This window comes from Schistosoma haematobium, chromosome 2, assembly GCF_000699445.3.
Source record: "Schistosoma haematobium chromosome 2, whole genome shotgun sequence".
NCBI lineage: Eukaryota > Metazoa > Platyhelminthes > Trematoda > Strigeidida > Schistosomatidae > Schistosoma > Schistosoma haematobium.
This window is the reverse complement of record NC_067197.1, coordinates 44792067-44814861: the sequence shown is the minus strand read 5'-3', so window position 1 is coordinate 44814861 and position 22795 is coordinate 44792067. Positions and strand designations below refer to the sequence as shown.

Below are 22795 nucleotides of genomic sequence, written 5' to 3'. Positions count from 1 at the left end.
TTTTATCCTCTATTTATTACAATCATTTACTAATTATTTAATTGAGATCGTGAACTGATAGATATTAGATCACCATTGAAAACCTGAGAGCACTGGGCAACTGTTTCCTCTTATTGTGAAACTCCTACAGCAGTAAGCATCCACAATCCCACTCTCGAGATTCAAACCTAAGCCCTTCCGTCTTGCGCTCAGACGCTTAAACTTTAGACCACTGAGTAGGCATCCAATGATGTTCATGTCTAACCTCAACCAATCCACAAAACTGTGTGACCATCATCCATTGCACTGAGGTATTTATTTATTTATTTTACCACAGATATTGGTACAAGGAGGCACCAAATACATATGCGACATGTGTCAGGGCTGTGATACTGCCCAGGTGCGCAAACCGGAGCAGGTGGTTTTCTTAGAGGGCCACTCCCCGAGCCTTCGACCTGAAGGTCTGATCCACAAGGCAGTGGAACATGGTGAGGAGATGCATTCCCATGGAAGCCGGTGACCAACAATTGGTTCATACGCCATTTGTTCCCGCAGGATACTGGAGCCCATGTGCATCATTGGTTTGCACTGAGGTAGAGATACCTGTCTCTACGCGATAAAGATTAACTCCACAACCTTATGCTGATCCGAATCATTTATTTTATATTACATCATTATAACATATAAACTTTCTATTTACCTGTAAACACATTGATAAACCAATACTTGCTTCTAAATTGTATTCATCTAATTTTAAAGCAAATTCATATTCATTCAATGCTTGATTCCAAAGATTCTTTGAATTCGTTTCATTCATTTTGATTTTATAACCTTCATAATCCATTAAACAATTAGCATATGCAATATATCCTTTTAAAAAATTTGGTTGTTGAATTGTTAAATTATGCAATATCTGTTCGGCTTCAGGATACATTTCAAGTCTAATAATAATAGTAATAGGGAATATAACAAGAACGAACTCAAATGATACTTGTGTTTACAGATAACTTCTATGATTTATTGATAGATATCATTGATTGAATTCATGAGTCAATTCAAGCTAGACTACCATAGATAACCTGGAAGAACTAGATGACTGTTTTGTCCTAGTATAGGACTCCTCAGCAGTGCGTATCCATGATCCCGTTGCCTTCCTGAGATTCCAACCTAGGAACTCTCAGTCTCTCCACACGAACAATTAACTTCTACACTACTGAGCTAATATACAGTGGTGCTGATGTTTTAGTTAATTGATTTTACAAACCAAATTTGTGTGATCAGATCATATGCTCGAATGTCGATTCTTCTTCTATTGGGTTATATTGTTATAACCGCGATATGAATGAAATTAATATTCATCTATTTTCGCAAAGCAAAAGCAGCATTCCTACAGTTGAAGAATATGTGGAACTCAAAACAACTATCGTCAAGCCAACATCAAAGTGAGAATCTTCAATACGCATGTCTAGACAGTTCTACTGTACGCAGTTGAAACTTGGGGAACTACCACGATCATTATTAAAAGAGTACAAGTATTTCTAAACAATTTGTCTACTCAAGATACTCAGTACCTGTTGGCCGGATACCATCAGCAACAGTCTACTGTGGTAGAGAACAAGCCAGCTTCCAACTGAGGAGGAAATTAAGAGAAGTCACAGGAGGATATTAGGACATAAATTGCTGGAATCATCAAGCTACATCACGAGACAAGCGCTAATCACAATTGATTGATCACTGGGTGGCGATCAATGTCATGCGTGTCTAGTCCTTATTAGTGCAGATCGAATACCATCGATCGCCACCCAGTGATCAATCAATTCTGATTACATCTCAGTCCTACAGGAGGTCGGTGGCGGCTCGGGTAGCTTAGTGGTAACGTCTCTGACTATGAAGCTGGGTAACACGAGATCGAATCCGCCAGGGAGCGCCAGTTCCCTTAAGATTACAGGTACACCTTGCTGACGAGTGCCAAGTAGCACGAAATCCGGATCCAGGGTTTCCTGTCGACTACCTCCAACCACCATCTAACAAGCGCTAACTTATAATTCTGAAGGAAGAAGGTGAAGAGGAAGACCAAAATCATACTGAGTTGGAAATCGGAAGCACATATGAAAGGGATGAATAATAACTGGGAACAAGTGAAAAGAATTGTCCAGGACAGGGTTGGATAGAGAGTACTGGTGGGTGACCTCTGTCCCTCCACGAGGGATAAAAACCTCAAGTAATTAAGTAAGTAAGTCGTCTGTTTTTACTCACATCTTAATCATCTTATCATTTCTTACCTTTGATAACAAATACCAATTGTATACATTAATTTAATAAACAAATCTGAGTTAGTTTCATTTTGAATTGTAGAATTCATCAATTTATCCATAATAGTTTTAGCTTGATATAAATCCTTTATAGCTTTATGATAATCTTGACATTTTTCTATATATATGATTGATCTATTAATTAAACTATAAAGTTGAACTGATCCATTTAAAGTACCAGATTTAATAGCTTGATCATAATCCTGTAGATTGAATATAAAAAAAGAACAAAATTAAAAAGGGATACTACTTTTATTTATTCAGTAGTTTAAATAGTAGAGATAAAATAAAGTTGAAAACTTGCTAGTAACATTACAACCGATGCATTTCACTGCTCTTCATAGATTGCATGTTGTAAATTATACATGTTGGGGATGTTAGATCTCCTGAACTGACTTAGTAAGTGCCTTATTTTTTGTAATTCTATTTTAAAAGTTTGAATTTCATGTTTTCGCGCCAAAAGCGTTTATTTTCACTTTCATGTTATATGTCCCACTTGGGAGGAACTTAAATGCTAATGGTTTGTTATCTCTTTTAGTACGTCATTTTGTACCGTTTTCCAAGGACATTTTTATGCTATATATACGCTTGATTTGTGCTTGTCGTCGTTGTTCGTGGTACTGACTGCTTGTGGAATATATATCTCTCTTCCAAACTTGGACTTCTCTCTCCAGTTAGCTGGGTTGGGACGCGTCAAAATAGTTAGCTTATCTGCCATTGTGTCACAGAGTCTTCGTTCCGTTCTCACATTAGCTGAAATCGGAATCTCCACAAACATAGCAAATTAGGCGACGAGGTTGGTGCAAACATGGATCCCTTAAAAGTGGAATTACTGCTTGAGCAGCAGCTGAAAATTATCCAGATGTTAGCAGATGCAAAAATTACGCCTAACACATAACCAAGCACTTCTAATTCTGCTACTACTGCACTTTCAGTCGATAGTATCTCGAGCACTATCTCTGAGTCTCATTACGATCCTTAATCTAATGTCACATCTGATATATGGTTTCATCGTTATGAAGACTTATTGAAATTTGATTGTGCTAATCAATATGATGCTAGGAAAGTTCGCTTCCTGCTTCGGAAGCTTGGTCCTGGTGAACTAGATAGATATTGTAACTTAATTCCGCCTTTAAACTTACGTGATTACTCATTCTCGGACACCATTCAGTCATTGAGTCAACAGTTCGAAAATAACTCTTCACTGTTCAACACACGCTATCGATGTTTGAACCTGACTATGAACGAAGACGCCAATTTTCTGACTCATGTGGGCATTGATTGAGGTTAGACACTCACACCGGTCTAGAGGTTAAGCGCTCGCGCGCGAGATCGAAGGCCCAGGGTTCAAGTCCCGCAGGGGGGTCGTGGATGCACACTGCTGAGTCATCCCATACTAGGACGAAACAACCGTCCAGTGCTTCCAGATTTTCGATTGTGGTCTAGCTTTAACTGAACCATGAACTCAACTATTCAATAAGTATTTATCACTTAATGCATAAGTAATCATATGATTGGTTTTCAAATATATTTCGTATAGAGTAAAGACAAGATGGATTTTTTTAAAATATCATGATGTCTTCAGTGGTTTTAAACGGTATATAAGTCTTATCTATATGTAGTTCTCGAATTGATCAAAGTTCATGAATCTCACCTAAAATAAACCTGGACTTTGCTACCATGAACTCGAATGGTTTCTAAAAATACTACATAAACATAAATGACGTTTACTTCCTACATTTATAGTGTTTACGTCTTCCGGAATTTGTGAGGCAGACAATAATTGTTATCTCCAATTCTTCATTTTAGGATCGGAGTCAGACAAGACTGCCTAATCTCCGCATTTCTCTTTGTTTTGGTAGTGTTCCATTGGATTATGAGCACTTCCACATCTGAAGGGGAAACACGGGATAATATGGAAAGTTCGGAACCAACTAGAAGATTTGGACTTCGTAGATGACTTGGTCCTTGTATCCCATACACTTCAACAAATGCAGATGAAAACAACTAGTGTAGCAGCAGCCTCTACAACAGTAGGCTTCAGCATACAAAAAAGAAAAAGCAAGATCTTCAGATACAACACTGAGAACACCAAACAAATCACACTTGACGAAGAAACTCTGGAAGATGTGGGATATTTCACGTACCTGGTCAGCATCATCCACGGACAAGGAGGGTCGGATGTGGACGTGAATGTGGGGATTCGCAAAGCAGGGACAGGATTCCTACAGTTGAAGAATATATGAAACTCAAAGAAACTGTCAACCAATATCAAAGTCACAATCTTCAATACGAATATTAAGACAGTCTTATTGTATGGAGCTGAAACGTGGAGAATGTACAAGTATTTATAAACAATTGTCTACACAAGATACTCAGTGTTTGTTGACCGAATACCATCAGCAAAAGCCTACTGTGGGATAGGACAAATTAACTTCCAGATGAAGAGGATATTAGGAAAAGACATTGAGAGTGGATAGGACACACATTTCGGAAATCATCAAACTGTATCATGAGACAAGTGCTAACTTGGAATGTTGAAGGGAAACGGAAAAGAGGAAGGCTGAAGAACACGCTGAGTTGGGGATTGGAAGCAAACATGAAAAGAATGAATAAAAACTGGAAACAAGCGGAAAATGTTTCATGGGACATTTTTGGATAGAGAGTGCTAGTGGGCGGCCTATTCTCCTCCAAAACAATTCTAAATCACAACTTACCCATTATTACTTCATAATACACTCCAAGGAAAATTGAATTTTCTCATTTAGATACTACTGAAATAATTTTTAAGTAGAATCATTATTAATTCAAAAATAATTTACGTACTTCAATTGCATCATTCCATTTATCTTGTGTTTGACGACATAAACCACGATTATAATAAGCTAAAGAAGATTTCTGATCTTTTTCTATGGCTATATTTAAATCAGCTTCACAAAAATCCATATTTTTCAATAAATATTTGTATACACCACTGAAGTAGAAAGAAAAAAAGTGAACAAAAAGAAAAACATGAACTGAAGTCCTTGAGTGAACATCAACCCTGAGAAGTAGGTACATCCAGCTGACGAGTCCTAAAATAGGACGAAATGCGCGTCAAACTGGATCCCACTGCTAGCTATTATCCATCTTTGCTTAAAAAAGCTGGTGAATTAAGCCTATATCGAGGCAATCCGCACAGGATGCACATATGCCTATAAGAGACTGATCAGTTGTAGTCATAAATAACAATAGGAAGATACAAGTAAACAACATCAAGCGAATGTAAATAAGTATTTGAGTTTATAGATTACAATACTTTAATAGTGCATAAAGTATTGATTCGACTTCCATTCGATTGATGATAACCCAATAACTCAAGCCCGTGCCAAAACGATTCGTCCAACATCTGATTCCTCCCTTTAGCTGTTTTTTCTTTTACTTAAATATGATTATGATCACATTGTCCATAAATAACCACTACAACTATATTTCTATGGAGAGCTAAATGTTTCATGTGAGACGAGAGGTTTGCCATTGATATTGTGAATGATTCGGCTTTGCTTTGGTAAGTTATACTGACTGATCATGCACAAAATTGGTTTGCTGGTTAACCGATTCCATTCATACTGGTAGTTGCTTTTCAGTGTTCTCAAGTACATTGTAGGGCATGTCGCTATTGCTAACATTAATGAGTTTCACTGTTGTGTAAGCAGAATAGGTCAACTTTGGCCTGTTCGTGTTGTGCCTAGGTGATTCATGCGATCATTGATCGGAATAATTATTATACATGCTATATGAATGTGTATATGAGTGGCGCAAATAGTCCACCAGGGTGCTTGGTATCTATGTGGTTGTGTCACAGGATTGAGCTGTACTATTCAGATTGTAGCGTTAAAGCCTATACGGTGTCTGGTTCTCCTTTGAAGCGCGATTGAGCTGTACTGTTTGGGTTGTCACGTGAAAGTCTGGATGATGTCTGGTTCTCCTGAAAACCAATGTAAAATTACCCTGGCCCACAAGGGTATATTATATAACTATGAATAATTATCATATCAGTTATTTGTACAAAAAGAAACGTTATGGTTTTAATTTCATTACCATTTCAGTAGTTTTGTTACTAAGCGGTTTAGGCTTCATGATTAAATCTCATTTTTCTGTTCTAGTTCGCTTCGTACAAAACTTGGTCTAAATGCATACTTTAAACGTTCATTAGTATAAATTCACTTCTTATTGTTTAGTTGAATCTTCTCATTGAGGTTTTTTAAGACTACAATTGATCAGTCTGTAATTGACATACGTGCATTCTGTGCACATTGCCTCGATATTGCCTTGATTCACAAGCATTATAAGCGAAGATGGATGGTGGCCGGTAGTGGAATTCAGGCTATCAGGACTCAGTAACTGAGTAGACAACGCGATGACGTTTGTAGTGAACAATACTGGGTTCGAGTCACAGCTGGAGTGAATATAAAATCTGAGATGCGGGTACATCCAATCGACGAGTCCCAAATAGGACGAAACAAGCGTCAAACTGGATTCCACTGCTAACCACCATCCATCTTTGCTTATAGCTCATCAGTATATGTTATATCTCTGGATTTACCCATACACATAATTTCAGTGTTTCAATTTCTCAGGTACACTGAAGTAAAATATCTGGGGAAAATGTACTTCTATAATTAATGAAAGATAGACTTGATTCACATCTTGTTATGGTATATTGCTAAAAACTCATAAATTTATCGGTGGAATATGACGCTTTAGAAACAGTTCGATTGTATTTATATTAACTATTTACAATTTTAAAATACTCCTGAGAAAGATTGATTAATAGTCGTTGATTAAAGCTAGACCACCATGGTCTAGAGATTAAGTGTTCGCACACGAGGTCCAAGGTCCTCGGTTCGAGTCCCGCGTATGAGGACGTGGATGTACACTATTGAGGAATCCTATACTAGGACGAAACGGCTGTCCAGTGCTTTCAGGTTTACCAAGTTGACCTGGCTTAAATCAACTCATGAATTGAACTATTAAATTACTACAATCTACACTCGGAGCCTTTGACCTAATGGTCTGATCAACAAGTCAGTGGAGGAACGTCAGGAGATGCAGTCCCATGGAAGCCGGTGAGCAACGATTGGTTTCATACACCATTTGTTCCTTCAGGATACTGGAGCCCATGTGCACCATTGGTTTGGAATCAGGGTGTTCCAACTCCTATAGGTGGACTCTGTGGGTCCACCAACCCGGTTAAAGTGCCGGACATTCGTCTTTCGTCATCTCAATTTCGTAAACAACACCCGTGGTGCAAGAAGGTAGTGAGTAGGACTTACCTGGCAGTGGTTGTATGCAGCGAAGTTCTAGTATGGTACTATACAGCAGTGCAAATCCAAGATCCCGCCCGCGAGACTCAAAGGCAAGACCTTCGGTTTCGTGAACGAGCGTCTAACCTTTAAATCACTAAACCAGTATTCACTGCTTTTAATGTCTAACTACAACCAATGTAAAAAATTGCTCCATCGTCCATCATTATCTTCAGTCAGTCAATATCTCACATCAGATCTGGTTGAATTCTACTGGTCACTGCTTCTCTCTAGCACCCCAGAAAATACCTCTTGAAACCAGTCACCAGTGCGTATATGATGATCATTGTCAGAGAGAGGGTTTTGTGATGAGTCTCATACTAGGACGAAACAAGCATTCAGTGCTTCCAGGTTTTCCATGATGATTTAACATTAATTGACTTATGAACTCAACTATTAACTAACTATATATCAATTAAAACTTTATTATTAAACAATTACCGATAAATCCATATTCTTATCCATTCCGATCTTCTATGAATAACTTCATTACAATTAAGTATAGCTTTTGTATAACGTTGATTGATACCAAAATATATAATTCGTGTTAATAAACATTGATCAATTAAATCAACATATTTCATAGGTCCATTCAAATGAATTTGATCTACTGAAGACGTTTTAGAATGAATTAAAACTAATGTTTGACTTATATCATCTAATACATTATCATTGAAATCGTTAGGTAAGATAGTTCTTTTTTGAAGGTGTATAGCTATCAATCGGCAGGTAGATTGAGCACGATATAAGTAAACCTTATGAATAAAATTAATTTATTGAAGTATCAGTATGTAATATGTTTAAACAGTAAATCAATTTAAATGGGTAAGATCATGAGTCAGTTGAGGCTAAACCACCATGGAAAACCTGATAGCAATGGATGGCCATTTCGCCCTATTGTAGGACTCCTCAGTAGTCTGTAGCCGCGATCCCTCTCTTCCCCCTCGAGATTCGAATCCAGGACCTATCACTCTCGCGTGCAGGCGCTTAACCACTAGACCACTGAGATAGTAACTCAGTGATGATGATGGTTGATGTGTCACTCAATTTCATAGATTAGTTGAGGTTAGACATTAACACCGTTGGATGCCGGCCAGCTCAGAGGTCTCGTGGTTAAGCGTTCGCGTGCAAGACTAATAGGTCCTGGGTTCGAATTCCGGAAGGCGAGATCATGGATGTGCACTGCTGATAAGTACCACAATAGGACGAAACGGCCGTCCAGTGCTTCCAGGTTTTCCATGGTGGTCTAGCTTCAATTAACTCATGATCTCAACTATTAAAATTACTATAATATCCACAAGAAAAACCTGGTTTTGAATTGTTTGAAATTAGGACATCATATAGGGAATGTAGTTGTCATGGTATCTTTAGATTCTAAGTGGTGAAACATTCCAAAACTGTTTTTTTTCAAAACTTTCAATCAGGGGTACTGTTAAGTTTGTCCTACATTGTTCCTGCTCGCTTCCTTTCCACTCCTTCGTATATTGTTTTATACTACTTATTTACATTCAGTAAGGGGTTGTATTCCCAACAATGTTTACACTTATGTTGTAACGCAAGTTGTAATGTAATATACTGTTCACACATACTTATAACGTTTATTGTACTTATCATTGTATTTATCATTATAATCACTATACCTTAATCACTGTAGCGGTTATCCACAGTCTTGTGCATTTGTTTAAACGCAACAGTTTCCATAATGTTTTGCTCTTGGTTCGGGTTTCGGTCGTTCATAAACTGTTGTCAGATATAGACACAGTTATCAGCTGTCTTTTGTACTATCGTATGCTATAATTATTCTTTATGTTACTCTTACAGGAAGCCTTTGTTATTTTCATTCTTGAAGGACGCGTTTGAACGCCCCAGACACTTCACAAGTTGAGGTTTGTAACTAAATTTTGTGTATTATTCAATAAAGAACCGGCTATTGTAGACAAATCGTTACTTTGGAAACTTCGATTTCGCGCGTATCTGAATTAGGTGATTTGGACGCTTCAATAGATCTAACAGGTACTATGTTCAATTCATTAGTGGAACTTTCGAATAATAATAATAATAATAATAATAATAATAATAATAATAATAATAGGCGAATATATACATACATACATTTTTACAACATAAATACATATACACACATACATACATTATACATACACATATACTACTTACATGCAGGCACACACATAAACATACATACATGCTTACATATATACTTACATGTGGTCTATGAGGGTCATAATGGATGAAACTTGTAAAAGCCTCAATAGCTGGTATATAATCTCCTATTTTCATATAATATTGACCAAGATGATTGTAGATTTCTATTTTCTCAAGTTTTTTACAATTCTATAATATTATGTAATAAATAAAAGATAAAACAATGATAGTTAGATCCTTATTAAGATATGACTGATGTAAGAAATATGAAATACAGTATATTGAATAAATAGTTTTAACTCTGACAGGAGTCCCTCCGGAGGTTACTGCCGGTCCCAAGCCCGGATAAAGAAAGAGGGTTGGGTATGGGGTTAGCGATCTCATCCCGTAGAAAACTAACTTGGTAACAAAACACTAATCAGAATAAATAGTTTTAGGGTATCATTCATCGATACATTATTGACAGGCTCTTAGCTTTGATCCATGATGAAGGTATGAGAATAAATAGTGTTGAGTAATGACAAATAGTTATAGTTATGTACTCATATTCCTTTTTCGTTGTTGTTGTTGGTATTTTCGTTTCATGATAGAGAATAGTTATTATATACTGATGTTTGAAAAGATCTATATATATATATTCATTGGAATTAGTTCATTCATCTGAACTAATTCATACAGTAGACGCCTAATATCGAGATCAACAGGCTGGATTCTGTAAGGATAAGTCGTGTACAGATCAAATTGCGACACTAAGGATCATCGTCGAACAATCAGTTGAGTGGAACTCGTCATTATAGATCAACTTAATTGATTATGAGAAGGCGTTTGACAATGTAGATAGGAGAACATTATAGAGACTTCTTCGACACTGTCGAGTACCTGAGAAGAATGTCAAAATTATTCGCAACTCATACGACGGACTACAGTGCCAATTCGTGTTTGGAGGACAGTTGACAGATGCATCCTATGTAAGGACCGGAGTCATACAAGAGTGTCTAATCTCCCTCTTCCTCTATCTTCTGGTGGTCGACTGGATTATGAAGACCTCAATATCTGAGGAAAAACATGGAATACTGTGGACAGCTCAGAACCAGTTAGACGACTTGGACTTCGCAGATGACCTAGCTTTTCGATCTCATACGCATAAACAAATGCAGATGAAGGCAACTAGTGTAGCAACAGCCTCTGCATCAGTAGGCCTCAATATACACAAAGGAAAAGCCAAGATCCTCAAATAGAACACGGAAAACACCAACCTAACCACACTTGAAGGCGAAACTCTGAGTGGTGTGAAATCTTTCACGTACCTAGGAAGCAGCATTCATGAACAAAGAGGATCCATTGCAGACGTAAAGGCGAGGATTAGCAAAGTAAGGGTCGCATCCCTACAAGTGAAGAACATATGAAACTCAAAAGAACTGTCAACCAATATCAAGGTCACAAACTTCAATGCGAACGTCAAGACAGTTCTATTGTACGGAGCTGAAACCTGGAGAAGTACTGCAACCATCATCAAAAGAGTACAAGTACTTATAAACAGTTGTCTATACAAGATACTCAACATCAATTGGCCGGATACCATCAGCAACAGCCTACTGTGGGAGAGAATAAACCAGCTTCCACCTGAAGAGTAAATTAGGAAAAGACGAAGGAAATGGATAGAACATACAATAGTTAATCACCAAACTGCATCACAAGACAAGAACTAATTTGGAATGTTGAAGGGAAGCGAAAAAGAGGAAGGCCAAAGAACACATTACGTCGGGAAATAGAAACAGATATGAAAAGGATGAATAACAACTGGAAAGAGCTGGAAAGGATTGCTCATGACAGGGTTGGATAGAGAATGCTAGTGAGCGGCCTATGCTACTGCACGAAGAGTAACAGGCATAAGTAAGTACGTAAATAAGTAACATATATCTCTTTTTGTGTACTTTCGTTTGTAATCCTACTAAATGATTGTGCAATATTGTTAACTGATTAAACTTATTTATTTAAACACATAAACACTAATACGAACACGTGCCATATACGCCACATAAATCAATCGATTTTTATGAGGTCTGAGATACTAAACGGGTGTCCAAATCGAATCATGTGGTTTTCTTAGACGGTCGCACCAGGAGCCTTAGATCTAAAGGTCTGACCTATAAGACAGTGGAACAACGTAAGAAGATGCAGTTCCATGGTAGCAGGTGACCAAAGGTTGGTTCTTACACCATTGGTTTGGAATGAGGGTTTTCTAACTCCCCTTAGGTAGATCCTGAATATCCACCAATCCGGTTAGAGCATCGAACATTCAATTTTCATCCTCTCAATTTCGTAAATAACAATAATGCCACTTGAAGATAGTGAGTAAAACTTCCCTGACAGTGGATGTATGCACGTGGTCATGTGAGATCATTTCAAGAAGCGGAGCTGACACTCCCTTCTCTCGACTGTACCAAGTTATTTAGAGGCTAATTGAACATATATATCGTTACTACTGGATACCGGCCTGAAAGTTGTGGATTTCGACTGACAACTCTTTAAATTAAGATCAACCTATAATGCATCATATGAATTTGCTTAAGTATATTTAACAAATCTATCAATATTCAAAGCTTAACTTACTAATTTCTTTAAACTATTTACTAATAATTCAATAGAATTCATTGTTTTTTGTTGTTTATCCATGATGAGACCAAGTAATAATATATTACTTAATACCAATTGATGCTTTGTATCTTCTAATAGAATGGTTTCAGCTTCTTTATATTTCTTCAGATAGTAATATGCTAATGCCTATGATGTAATATTAATATAAAAAAAAAAGAAAACAAAGAGAGAAGATAAAATGATCGATGACTTTTGGACAACACCGAAATGACCTTGGAGTACCCATCAACTTGTCAAGGTTAAATGAAGGTTATATATTAGTGTGAGGAATTAGAATTAGGTGTTTTTATCATGAACTGATAACAGCTATAATGCTAAAATGGTATTCAGTTAAAGGAGTGAATGAATTTCGTGCCAAAAATCTAAGATCTGTTATCTCAAATCTGATTGGTTCGTTCAGAAATTATAGTTTCACCCTACTTATTTACTTACTTACTACTCTCATTCCCTAATCAAGCATAGGCCGCTGACCAGCATTCTCCAACCCACTCTGTCTTGGGTGTTCCTTTCCAGTTCTGTTCAATTTTTGCTCATTTTTCTCATGTCTGTCTCTATTTCTCGACGTAATGTGTTCTTCGGTATTCTTTTTTCTCTTTAGCCTTGAGGATTCCATGCTTGCTTTGTGACGCAGTTGGGTGTATCGTCTCACCGATAGAATGTAATCTGAGAGTATTGAAAGGTTCTGAGTTTGAATCTCGCGTGGTGTGATTATTGATTCACACTGCTGAGGAGTCACATACTAGGCCGAAACGGCCAGGATAAATCAAATAGCAACTTTCCATACTCATCCTGATATCTTATCCGTCGAAATGTTCGTAGGATTCAACAGTTACTATTGATTTCATAAATACTTTTTATTTTTTTGTTATCTTAAATCATTTTCCTGTCATATTGTAGTGAAGGAGAACACAGGAGAGAGCAATACTTCATTTGCAAAATGTTCATTCATTGTCTCAGACTTCATTGTTACCTGCATTTTCATACTGATAGCTTTCTATTCCTGTTCTTTACTCTTCGATCTTCTCAATCTTCTTCTGCCAGGCATTCTATTTCTGATTGGTGTTATATATTACTTATATCGACGTAAGTAACATAGACTACATAATATAGATCTGGTTTTATGCTAGTTAGCATTCTTTATCAAGGTTTACCTATGATCTTGAAGAGATTTGTGTTCTCTGCTATATTCGAGCCCATATGATCTAGTTTTACAGCCTTAGATGTAACTACTCAGCTTTATAAACCTTGAATAGTCTCCAGTAGGACTGGTATACTTGTAGTTGCTTCGTCACTTGTTTATTGACCATGTACTATATCAAATAAGTAATATTAGTATTGCATTTTATTTGAGTAACATTGAACTACCTTAATAACTCTTCTGTAAACAATGCCTTGTTTGAAAATTCAAGTTTGTTTATTAAAAAAACTATTATCTCAACAGTTTTCTTATGAAAATGGCAGTGTAGTGTGTACTACTGATGTCGACTGATATAAGTAGTATGTATCACTGATCGAAAGTATAATGCTTGGCGGTAGAAAGTTGAAAAACATCGAAGAGAAAAGAATGAGAACATAGAATGATTGGTTTGAAAATGAAGGAACAGTGAAGTTTGAGACAACTGATGGACATTTTTGCAAATGAAGTATCTACTGTATAATTCTTAAATTTTACCGAGATAATATGTAATGGTTATTCACGCCGGTGTTGTCATTCTCTACAGTATGTTTCAAAGCTCAATCAATTTCTCGTGTAGATAACATACAAAATAATACGCCCCTTCAAATACCCTGGTACGGTCGAGGGTGGGGAGAGTCACCTCGCTCTATATATTGAAATTCTCGCACATGGTCACACGTATACAACCACTGTCAATGAAACTCTCACTCACTACCTTCTCATGGCACCAGTTGTGTTTACGAAATTGAGAGGATGAGACGGGAATATCTGATGCTTTATCTGAGTTGGTGGATTTAAAGAATGCACACAGGGTAGTAGGAAAACTCTTATTTCAAACCAATGATGCACATAAGCTCCAGTATCCTAAGGAAACAAATGACGTATGAACCTAGTGTTGGTCACAGGCTACCATGGAACCGCATCTCCTAACGCTGTTCCACTGTCTTGTGGATTATACCTGTAGATCAAAGGCTCCGGGTGTGGTCCCGTGAGAACACCACTTGCTTCGGTTTGTGTTATAACTAGTGACCTTGTGCTCTATTTTATATACAACGTAATAATACCGCCAATTATGGAACAGTGAATAAGAAAACCCATACGAACAGTCTACAGTCTTTATCGGTCCTTCTTCCTAACTAGTCCAGTCTGCCTGTTGAATCCAGGACACCAACCTCAGGCTCTGTGATATTAAATCATGTATTTCAAATACATTGGGTTTATACACAAACCAAACAGACCACATGTACAAGATCTAGCCAAAAGTCACTGTGAATGTGGGAGACTGTAATGAACAGCCGGTGAGACTATAATTTATGGACGAGCCAATCAGAAGCGTTTTAGAGATTTCAAGGTTACAGCACCAACTTCAGTGCTTAACGCTAACGTACAATTGGTTCACAGGGAAGTTTGTACAAAACGTGATAATTTAGCGGCTATAACAAATAAAACGGCGAGACTATAATTTGTGTACGAATCAATCAGGTATAAGATAATAGATCTCGGATTTTAACGTGAAAGCCTTTCATCCATTTGGCTAAATAAATTTCTGGTATTATAGCTTGTGTCAGTTCGTGATGAAAACCTCATATATAATTCCTAATTAAGGCAATTATTGCAAACTGGATAATAAAAACACCAGTAACACTGGTTGCAGCCAGGTACTACAATATATACGGAAGATTGGAGAGCGTACAGACTTCTACATATGCTTGGTTATGTGCATCATGTCGTTATCCACAAGCGGCATTTTGTGCACTCCACAATCGGAGTGCACAACAGCAATATTGAAGCTATGTGGTCGAGGTTGAAAGAGTTCTTGAGACTTTATCATGTCTCCAGAGGCCGACTATTCTGTAGCCGTATGGATGATTTCCTCTACTGCATGCATTACGGTTATAGGACCGCTGAACCTCTTTCTCACCTTGATGAGTTTTTGAACCATGTATAAGAAGTGTATTCACTTTACTTCTTTAGTTTTGTACATATTTTTACTCTATACTGACTGTTTGCCTATTGGCTAATATTTCTCAAGGTTACTTAAGATTCGTTCAAAGGTCGTCCATAAATTAGAGTCTCGCCGAACAGCCTGGGCATAACTCAAGAACGGCAAGTCGTATAATTATAATCTATAGGTCAAAATAAAGCTTATAATAAGAGAACAATGAATATACATAGTTTAATTACTTAACAATTACACAATAAACAAATACATGTATCATATTGATCTATAAATTGATCCAAACAGTTACCATCCCTAAATTCTCATCGCGATATAATCGTTTGTGTATCCGATCAGTATCACAGCTCTTACACAAGTCGAATGACAAAATGTGGTGCCTATACGTCTGGTTCCTCCTTATATCAGTCAGTCAGTCAATCAGCTACAACGTAGGACCAGGCACATAAATTCATCGGTCCAAGTTGCCACACCTCATTAGCACAACACGATGAACACCGGATTCACAGGAGTGGTTAAGTCAATGATTATAATAATAATAATAATAATAATAATAATAATAATAATAATAATAATAATAATAAACACAATACTACACATATATTTACCATTTGTTTAGCTTGTTTATGAATTACACATTCTTCGGCTAAACTTAAATATTGTTGAATAGAACGTTGAATCAATTGAGCATTTGTTAATTTATATAAATAATTTGCAAGTAATAAATAAGTAGTTGCTAAATGAGGACTTAAATGTATCACACGTTGTATATCGAATATTGCCTTGTTAAACTATGGAAAAGAATCAGTAGAAGAAAACAACAACAACAACAACAACAAAATAGAGCATTTCATTCAATATGGGGTGGGATGGTTGTGGTGGTTATGGAGTCAATTAAAGCTTGACAACCATGGAAAACCTGGAAGCATTGGACGGCCGTTTCGTCTTAGTATGGAACTCTTTTAGAGGTTAACTGTACGCTTGTAAGATTGATAGGTCTTGGGTTCGAATCCAGTGGATGCGTACTGCTAATGAGTTCGATACCAGGATGAAACGGCCATCCAATAGTTCCAGGTTTTCCATGGTGGTCTAGTTTTATTCGACTCATGAATTCAACTATTCAATTGATAATGAAAATGAAATTTCATCTTACACTTTGTAATGAAATATCAGTTATGATTTTATTAATCATTGGGTTATAACAGTTTAGATTAGTTAACATAGGATACAAAGGAGAGAAATGATGCTTTTAATTATCGATCCGCTTAAATTGGTGTTCACACGATAATGTAGCCGATAAAATTGGATCAGCTATAAAGGGTTAGATAAATACGATAGCTTCTTACTGTTTAATTACGCCTGTTACTCCCAGTGGAACATAGGACGCTGATCAGCATTTTCCAACCCAATCTGCTCTGAGCTTTCCTTTCCAGTTATATACAATTGTTGTTCATTCTTCTCATATCTGTCTCCATTTCTCGACGTAATGTGTTCTTTCGTCTTTCTCTTCGCCTTTGGCATTGAGGATTCCAAGTGTGGGCTCGCCTTCCTGATTTCTTCCTCCGTTGGAATCTGATTTGTTATCTCCCACAGTATCTTCTGGATGATGGCTTTTGTAGTTTTCCAAGTTTTCTTCCCTATACAAAAGAACTGTCTTGACACTTGTATTGAAGATTTTGACTTTGGTGTTGGTTGAAAGTTGTTTTGAGTTCCAGATGTTCTTCTTTTGTAGACATGCTGCTCTCGCTTTGCCGATTTGCGCTTTCACATATGCATTAGATCCACTGTATTCATCAATGATGCTGCCTAGGTATGTAAAGGTTTTTACATCCTCCAAATATTCTCCGTGTGATTCGATTGATGCATGTTGTGTTGTATCAGAGAATATTGCTTTTTACTTTGTGTATGTTTAAACCTACTGCTGCTGAGGCTGTTGCTACACTGGTCGTCTACTCTTGCATTTGTTGATGCGTATGTGATAGAAGATCATCTGCGAAGTCTAGATCTTCCAGATGCATCCTATCTGTCCACTGTATTGGGTGCTTCCTCCCAGATGTTGACGTCTTCGTAATTCAGTCAATCACCAGGAGAAAGAAAGTAATCAACCTTGCTTGACACCGATCTTTACTTGGAATGACTCTGTTTGCTGTTTCCCATGCACGACTTTGCAGTTAAATCTATCATAAGAATTCCGTATGATATTGACTATCTTCTTAGGCACGCCGTAGCGTCGAATATACCTCCATAATGTTGTCCCATCCACGCAACTACTTAATAATTATCTATCTTATGTGTGAATAATAGATTATAGCAACTCATTATACAATCTTGATTATGTTTAAATTTTGTTAAGCCTTTTTATTAACTTACTTAACAGACTATGTTATTCGAACAGTTTGTACTATTATGATCACTATCTTGTCTGTATAGACGTGTACTCTTGATCATAAATGACAGACTACGCATACCTCTCTCTAGCTTGATTGTTGATAGTCTAAATATCAGTCGATAAATCATTCTCTTCTCTATGTATCTATGTACTCGAATCCTATTATTAACCCTTACCTTGCTTAGCTGCGTCTTGATTCGATTTGACTATAAATTAGCCTCTTTGTCCCAAATTCACTCGATGTGATTGTAACTTTGTTATCTGTTCTATCCACAAATAAACTGTAGTCACCACTTCTTATTGCCTGTTGATTCAAAACATCTTTGACATTTATATAATCATGGTTATCGAGGTGATTGATTAACGAAGCTAAACCATTACAAGATCTATTTCACTGGTTGAAATCATGAGTCAATTGAAGCTAGACCACCATGGAAAACGTGGAAGCACTGGACGGCCGTTTCATCCTATTACGGGACTCCTCAGATCTATTTCATTCAATACAATGCAAAAGTACGGCATTGATCAAATGTAAGATCTTATTTAATGTAGGAAATGGTACATCACTGTCAATTTGAAGACCATTCTTATGGGCTTGTAACAAAGGAATTTGTTCAATCCTTTGATTACTTAGAACACGGTCATTTGATATGATTTTTTTGTGTTTAGTTGATCGGTATTTAATCTTCTTTTAGTTGATTATTGTTGGTCATTTAAGTAGGTATTTTAGGAAGGTTTTGATTTATTTAAAATGTAGTTTTCATCACACAAACTGACATGAATAGGAACTGTTCTTCTTAATGATGATGTTAGATGGATAAACATTGAAAGAAGAAGATCCTTTAATATGACAAACTTATAATTGGGAATGAGATACAATCTAAGTCAATTGGGCTGATATCCACTAAAACGTATTTTAGACCTTGATCAACTTGCCATAAAACGATGTTCCATTGGTATCTGAACTAAAGCAGTTCATTAATAGGATAGTGCCCGAGTGCCCAACCCGAAGCACGTAGTTTTCTTAAGAGGCCACACTCGGAACCTTTGACCTAATGGTCTGATCCACAAGATAGTGGAGCAACGTCAGGAGATGCAATCCTTTGTTAGCCGGTGACCAATAATTGGTTCACACGTCATTAACCTCGTCAGAATCCTGGAGCTCATGTGAATCATTGTTTTGGAGTCAGGATTTTCTAACTCCACTCATGTGAATTCTCTGTGTTCACCAACCTGGTTAAAACGCTAACAGTAATGCCGTAAGAAGGCAGTGAGTACAGATTTTCTGATAGTGGCTGTATACGCGTGGCCATATGAAACCATTTCGAGAAGGAGTGCTAACTCTGCCCACTGGAACGTAATAATAATAATAATAATAATAATAATAATAATAATAATAATAATAATAATAATAAAACAAACTTCAGTTGTACATAAGATTGTAAAAAAAGAGGAGATTTCTTCTGGAAACTTACTTGATTTGATTGATAATAAGCTTCTGCTCTACATAATAACAATTTTATATCTGGTATTGTTTCTTTATTTATTCCATTTGAATACGCTTGAATAGCTCTATGATTATACACTATAACATAATAACGTAAACTAACCTAGTTGTTAGATTCAATTGTATATAGGTTAATCCTAACAGACGGTAGATATCAGTTGATTGAGGAAATCCATTATTCAAAGCTGCTTGAAAATCATGTACTGCCATTTTATACCTAAAAAAAATAAAAATCCAGTGAAATAAATTTGGAAAGAGAAAGAAAAAGAACGGGACATGAAGAATTCAGAAGATTAGGATTTGGGAGAACACAAAGAATGGATGCATCTGCGCCATTGCAGACGATTTTGAGCCATGTCATTCAGGGTCTCTAACCATCGATCGCTATCGTTTCGTGGATCCCAACCGGGTAGTCTACACCTACCAACATGGCTCAGTCTACTTGTCAGTGACTTTATGGATTTGTGCCATGTTTTGGTCCGGCCGTCCCTAGTTTTCTTACAACCTACTCCTACACCATAAAACATTGCACGTCGGTAGTTGAGCATACGTAACACGTATCCCAGTCATCTCAGCTGATGAAGTTTCACTACTTCATCACTTGATTTGCCATCCTTACCTAGTACCTGTTTGCTAACAACTTCATTACTTACTCGATGGTAGCAGGATATAAGAGCAATGCTTCGAAGACACCTGTGATCGAATACTAGTAACCTACGAATATCCTTCACTATGAACATCTAAATATGTTGGAAGGCAAAAATTCTAAGGATATTAGGGGAGATTTCAGTCATTCAGTTAGCTGCAATGTAGGACCAGGCACATATATATGCATCGGTCCAAGTCGCCACACCTCATTAGCGCAACAAGATAAACACCGGATTCATAGAAGTAGTTACTTCAATGGTAGTAAAAAATGGATTCATATTATGATGTGATACAGGGAGAAAGAATTAATTCGTAGAAAGAAAGGAATCAAGTAATTTCGATCTCACAGTTTAAGGGAAGACAAAGAGTATATAAACCTACGCCAATATGTCACCTAGAGTTTCTAACCACTGGTTACGATGGTCGCGTGGGCCCTGAACAAGTAATCCGAATCTACCAACATGGCTAAGACTAGAAGTTAGTGACTTCATGGATTGATGCCATGTTTTGATTTGGCCGCCCCTAACTTTTTTTCAACTGTCTCTAACACTAGTCAGCATTACGCGCCGTGGTAGCCGGTGGCTGTGAATGTGTAATACGTGGTTGAACCATATCAATCGCCTTCGCCATTGGTGACGTAAGTTAGCTAAAGCCGAGCGAGCTTTCTAAGTCCGTGCATAGATTATGTCAGACACCAACTCATTAGGGTCGATCCAACTTCCCAGATAAATGAAGTTGTCGACATGTTCGTCTACTTCAATACCTATTCTTAGTTCATATGTTGACGCAATCCAGTTTGAATGCATCTAGATGCATGGTGATATTTTTTGTGAGACTTGACGCTAATAACTATTGTTTAAAACATTAAAATCTAATCCACTAGCCTACTGAGCCAGTAAGTGATTCTGATTATTTATTTAGGCATAAACTTCGAGATTCAACTACTGACAAAATCTTGTTGAAAACTAACAAATATATAATCTCAATGGTTAAGATCATGAGTCAGTTGAAGCTAGACCACAATGGAAAACCTGGAATCACTGGACGGCCGTTTCGTCCTATTGTGGGACTCCTCATCAGTGCGTATCCACGACCTCCCACCCTCCGAGATTCGAACCCAGGACCTACTGGTTTCGTGCGCGAGCACTTAATCATTTAGTCTTAATAATTCAGTAATATTAGAACCACTAACCGGCTAATGTTGGACCATCATCAAAAATCTAGAAGCAACGAACTGCTGTTTCGTTCTAGTATGGAACGACTCAGAAGTGTACATGTACACCCCTATGGAGGTAATTCGGACCTATGATCATAATGAAACTCAACAATCTCCAACAGTCTATACTGAAAATCATCATATCCTCATTAATGACTAACTTTGAAGGGAAATTCTTGACGTTCTAGTGAAAATTTGTGACTTGTATAGTTCAAACGTGTCAAGTGTGAATCAGTTATCCTTCGAAGACAATAGAAGATGACCATAGAATAGGATAGATTGACTAAAGGTAGACTTGTACACTACTATCGTGGATCAGTGTGGTCTGAAATTTAAGCGTTTTAGCGAGGAAACTTTAGGTCCTAGTTTCGAATCTCACGTACGGTAGGTAGCATAGATGCCCACTTCTAAGCCTAGTATCATGATAAATTTATTAAACAAGGAATTGTTCTTATGAATTTACTGAACATATATAACATACCTTTTTAATTGATTAAACATTAATCCACGTTGAATAAAAGCCATAGTTTGATATTTTTGATTACCAACATATATACACAATGTTAAATCACGTAATGATTGTAATGGACATGTTTTAGTCAGTAGACAACCACGTATATATAAAGCCTATAATAATGATAATGAATAATTAGATGTTATAATTTACAATATATTCCTATTATAAGTAGTAGAGTATAATTATGGATGAATTCGTAATGTTAAAACTAATATATATTTCAATTAAGAGTAGCGGAAACTCCGCCTGTGGCCCCTCTAGTGCTACTGCTAGTCCAAAGCCCAGATGAGGCAGGAGAGTTGGGCATGGTGTTAGCGAACCAATCCCGTGGAAAACTAACTCGCTAAAAAAACGCTAATCTTCCTTCATTTCGAAACATTTGATTGAGACTGATCATAAGGTTGATATCAAGTCAGCATTTGTAGTATTGTATAAAAGTATTCAAGGACGTTTATTGAAGCCTTGGCTATACGAAAACTGAAACCCTCTTTATGTATTCCAAAAACATTTTGTTCTTACCCTTAACCTGACCTAGTAACATTGATTTACTATCCAGAGTAGTTATCGCATTGTTTCTGTGTACTTTCTTCTTCTTCTTTGTTACGGCTTACCTTTAATCGGTCAAGCTGGCCTTTTAGTTTTCATATACAAATATTGGATGCTGGATGTGTCGCTAAATCTCAAGGATTAGTTGAAGTTAGGCATTAACACCGTTGGATGCCGACAAGCTCAGTGGTCTAGTGGTTAAGCACTCACGCGCGATACCGATAGGTCCTGGTTTCGAACCTCGCGAAACGTGATCGTGGATGCGCACTGCTAAGGATTCCCACAACAGGACGGAGCGGCCATCCTGTGCTTCTAGGTTTTCCATGGTGGTCTAGCTCCAACTGACTCATGATCTTAACTACTGAAATGTAAAAATGTCTT

The 22795-nt window shown here is 37.1% G+C and overlaps 2 protein-coding genes across 4 annotated transcripts in view; one reads left to right on the top strand and one right to left on the bottom strand.

The window, feature by feature from the left end:
- Positions 1–11342, top strand: part of GNAT3_2 (Guanine nucleotide-binding protein G(t) subunit alpha-3) — a 56019-nt gene extending 44677 nt beyond the window's left edge. Inside the window, exon 3 of the mRNA XM_051215328.1 lies at positions 11263–11342. The gene's annotated coding sequence lies outside the window, so the exon portion shown is untranslated. The remainder of the gene's footprint in view (positions 1–11262) is intronic.
- The window catches only part of TTC6, an 86519-nt gene that overhangs the window by 18866 nt on the left and 44858 nt on the right, over positions 1–22795 (bottom strand). Inside the window, exons 19-29 of one of the 3 annotated variants that reach the window (XM_051215324.1) lie at positions 21833–21978; positions 19591–19704; positions 19456–19552; positions 16200–16382; positions 12413–12583; positions 9860–9988; positions 8078–8391; positions 5118–5265; positions 3946–4516; positions 2262–2494; positions 680–920 (exon numbers count right to left, since the gene is read on the bottom strand). In XM_051215324.1, coding sequence (XP_051068538.1) covers positions 4226–4516; positions 5118–5265; positions 8078–8391; positions 9860–9988; positions 12413–12583; positions 16200–16382; positions 19456–19552; positions 19591–19704; positions 21833–21978 — 1593 coding nt within the window. In that variant the 3' untranslated portion in view covers positions 680–920; positions 2262–2494; positions 3946–4225. The remainder of the gene's footprint in view (positions 1–679; positions 921–2261; positions 2495–3945; positions 4517–5117; positions 5266–8077; positions 8392–9859; positions 9989–12412; positions 12584–16199; positions 16383–19455; positions 19553–19590; positions 19705–21832; positions 21979–22795) is intronic. The other 2 variants (XM_051215325.1, XM_051215326.1) reach the window with 2 other exon arrangements.